At 45.7% G+C, this 4022-nt stretch overlaps 1 protein-coding gene across 1 annotated transcript in view; it reads left to right on the top strand.

Moving 5' to 3' along the window:
• LOC131204458 (platelet-activating factor receptor-like) overlaps positions 1 to 3744 on the top strand; it is a 10184-nt gene extending 6440 nt beyond the window's left edge. The window contains exon 3 of the mRNA XM_058195764.1: positions 1211 to 3744. Coding sequence (XP_058051747.1) covers positions 1211 to 2237 — 1027 coding nt within the window. The 3' untranslated portion in view covers positions 2238 to 3744. The remainder of the gene's footprint in view (positions 1 to 1210) is intronic.
• The last annotated feature ends 278 nt before the right edge of the window (positions 3745 to 4022 follow it).

Genomic DNA, 4022 nt, shown 5'->3' with positions numbered 1-4022 from the left:
CAGAACAAAAATTAATTTGGGGTTCAGTTGTTAATTGGGGACAATTTATGAACTTCTGAAAGTTTTATAAACCATCCAGACTTTGAAATTACAGATTACAGATTAACAGAGTTGGAAGGGACCTTGTAGGTCAGTGGTTCTCAACCTTTATAGTGCTGCGACCCCTTTAATACAATTTCCCACAATGTGGCGACCCCAATCATAAAATTATTTTTGTTTTGAATTTATCACTCCTGAAGCCGTATTGGCTAGTGATCTGAACTGCTTGCGATTGCCTTGAGGACGGAGGCATTAAAGCAGAGACTCCTCCCCTATTAAGTTTATCGCGCCTGAAGCCAGATTAGGCTAGCGATTGGGAGTGATTGCAGCTGGCTTGAGAGGGAGACATCAGAGCAAAGATTCTCTCTTTTTTAATTCATCACGCCTGAAGCTGAATTCGGCTAGCGATTTGAAAAGCCTGCAGCTGGCTTGTGGAGTCAACCATTGGAGCGCGATTCTTTGACTCGCAAGTATACTTCCCATATTTCCAATGGTCTTAGGTGACCCCTGGCAAATCGTCATTCGACCCCCAATAGGGTCGCATCCCACAGGTTGACAACCGCTGTTGTAGGTCATCTAGTCCGAGTGGCAAAATAACTTGGATTTTAACAAGTAAAACTACTCTATCCACCCACTTTTAAGAATCTCCATCTTGATGAGTTAATGAACTCCATCTTTCCCACCTTCTCTGTCTTCTCGCTAAGTTGTTTTATTGTGGCCAGATCTTCTTTCTGTCAAGTTCAAAGCCTGATTTTGCTGTTGCAGCCATTGCCACTTTTCAGCTTGCCACCGAATCTGGGGAGGGGGGGGAGGAGTGGGGGAGAGAGAGCCACTTTTGGAATCCCGGTTCCAGGTGGCAACAAGAAATCATCCTGTTGGAACCAAAGTCATCTAACCAGATGTTTGGCAAAGACCTGGACAGTTTCCATAACAATACTTGGACATCTAATTGGACAATGTGGCCTACGTTAATGGTGGCGGGGGGAGGCAGTTTCTATTCTTTAATTGTGTGAAAACCACGGGAATTAAGTAGAGTTGGTTTTGCTTTCAATCTGTGCCAATATGATGTACTCAATAAAGTTTTGCGTTCAGAGATTGGATCGTCTCAACAGTGCTTGCTTGGTTGGGTTCATCAGTTGGAACTTTGACACTTTCCCTTCCTGTCTTCTAGAGGTGTTGGGATGAACAACTCCACCATTGTGGGGCTGGCAGATGTCCAGTGTCAGCTCAACGATCCTCTGCAGTTTGTCGTAGTGCCAGCCACATATTGCCTGGTGTTATGTGTGGGATTGCCTGGCAACGTGGCAGCCTTACTCGTTTTCCTTCAGAATGGACGAGTCAGGAAAGCCATCCGCATCTACCTCCTCAACCTCACCTTGGCCGATATCTTCTTCAACCTCACCCTGCCCTTCTGGATCACCTACTACCTAGCTAAAGGACACTGGAGTCTGCCAGAAGTCTTCTGCCGCTTGGCTGGAGCCATCTATTATCTGTCCACCTACAGTGCCATGGCCTTCATGACCTTGATCAGCCTGAACCGATACTGTACGGTGGCAAAGGTAGAACTGGTTCTGAACCGCCCCCAGGGGGCGCTGATCAGCTGTGTGATGGCCTGGATTTTGTGCCTACTTTGTGCCGTTCCTTCACTGACTAAGCAACAAACCCACCAGGGAGAGTCCACCAGCTTGAAATGCTTTGAACAGCATTCAGGCCAGATGACCTACGCCTATGCTATGGTGGTCATCTTCACTCTGTCTTTCTTAGTTGTGCTGGGGACCTACTTGTCTATCATGAGGACATTGTCCACTGCAGCTGGTACATGTCAAGGTGGCCACCGGCGCAGAGCACGTGCCATGGTGCTGGGCATGCTCTTAGTGTTTGTGGTCTGTGTGGCACCTTATCACCTCTCCTTGGTTCCTTGGGTCACTGACCAAATGTCTGGTTTAGCCTGTAGTCCTCCCTCATTCCTGGATAACCTTCACATGTTGAGTGTGGCTCTTCTGAGCCTGAACAGTTGCATTGACCCTCTGATCTATTGCTTCTCCATCAAGCGCTTCAGGACTGATTTATGGACAATGGTGCGAAAGACCGCCAGCTGCCGTCCTGTCTCTTCTTCTGTGCCCTCTCCACGTCTGCCAGCACCATCAGAAAATCGAGTTCCACCCAACCTCAAGTCTTCTTCCTTAACCTCTTTATAATTGGGAGCAGGCCACATCCATCCAATCAGATGAAATTACCTCAAGGTTTATTTTGCACCTTCTGGACTTAGGGCTTTTAATTGCCAGATGCCTACCAACAGAAAGATCTCTTGATAGGCTTCTACTTTAACGCACCAAGTTTTCTTGGCAATCTTTTTGGGACCAGCTTGCCAGTAACTTCTTCCTATAGCTGAAGAGTGACTAGCCCAAAGTCATCCATCTGCCGTCTCTGCCTAAGGCAAGATTAGTACTCACTGTCTCCCCCTCAATTAACCATTAGACCAAATTGGCTTTCGGGTCAATCTCATTCTCTGGTTCAAACCAAGAGAACATTTCAGAAAGATAATAAAAAGCAGAGCCCAGGGATTTGTGAGACTTGTGGATGCAAACCCTGAAGACATATATCATTTGGACAAAGCGTTTAAGAGTGAAAAAGTTACACATTTGGGATGAGAAATGTTCCCTCTGGATATTGATGGGAAGTGTTGCCAGTGCTGAGAACAAGTTAACAAAGAAGGTTATCTGTAAGTAGAATTTATGGATCTGCAGTGAAAAAGGCAAAGGAGTCCTTGCAGATTTTACTCTGCTAATTGTTGCAGATAATAAGGGGTGGTGCTCATCTCCATTTTAAGGCCATTTAGTCAGCCCTGTCCAAAGACATTTCTGCGGTCATGTGGTCAGCATGATGTCACAGAATGCTGTTACCTTCTCACCGAAGTGGTACCTATTTATCTACTTGCATTAAGCATGCTTTTGAACTGCTAGGTTGGCAGGAGCTAGGGTGAGGACAGGTGCGCTCACCCCATCATGTAGCGCTCGGGTCTCAAACCTGGGCTGCCAGTTTTCCAGCTGACAAGCCCAGCATCTTCACTGCTGAGCCTCTGTGCCACCCCAAGTGGATCTGCGGTGAAAAGCAAGAAATATTTTCCTAGGTACACAGCTCAGTTGGTTACGATTGCATTCCATTTGAACGAACAATGGAAGGTAAAATAATGGGGTTTTTTTTTCTGTTAAATTATGAGCTGCCCATAGTCTTTGTTGAGATGGGTGGCTATAAACAAACAAACAAACAAACAAATAAATAATTCTCCACCCCTTACAAATAGAACAGAAATGGGCAGGAGGTAGACCACTGGTAGCATTTTGTAAGCTCTGTAGCTGATCAGCCAGCTTCTTTGTTGTAGAATGGAAATTATTGGAAAAGGTGTTTTGCTCTCTTTTAAAATCTAAGCAGATGGTAACTCCCTTAAGCTGTTACAGAGGGAGATTCTTAGATGTTATATTATGTCGTTCCCCCATGGACAAAGCTTTGTGTAACATCTGCCTCCCCGATTTGGAGTTGGGAACTGCTCTATTTTCACACAATGTATGGGTTTTTTCCCCCCATTACTCTGAGCACTAGGAGGCAGTATGATCTGGTTTTGTTTCTTTAAATCCATGTTTCCAGTTCCTGGCCCAAGGTTTGAGGCTATCGAATAACTTCTGGCTACCTTTGTCTAAATAGTCACAAATAGGACAAAACCCATCTGAGATGCCGGTGGTCAATATAACTGAACATCGTCATCTAAGACAGGGGTCTCCAACCTTGGCAGCTTTAAGCCTGGAGGACTTCAACTCCCAGAATCCCCAGCCAGCAAAGCTGGCTGGGGGATTCTGGGAGTTGAAGTCCTCCAGGCTTAAAGCTGCCAAGGTTGGAGACCCCTGATCTAAGAGGCAAAAGTCCAGTTAGAATACCGATAAGGAAACGCTAAAAGAGAGAGAGGTGAAGGCTTACAGTATATGAAT

This window comes from Ahaetulla prasina, chromosome 10, assembly GCF_028640845.1.
Source record: "Ahaetulla prasina isolate Xishuangbanna chromosome 10, ASM2864084v1, whole genome shotgun sequence".
NCBI classification, from domain to species: Eukaryota; Metazoa; Chordata; class Lepidosauria; order Squamata; family Colubridae; genus Ahaetulla; species Ahaetulla prasina.
This window is presented reverse-complemented; position numbering and strand designations above follow the sequence as displayed.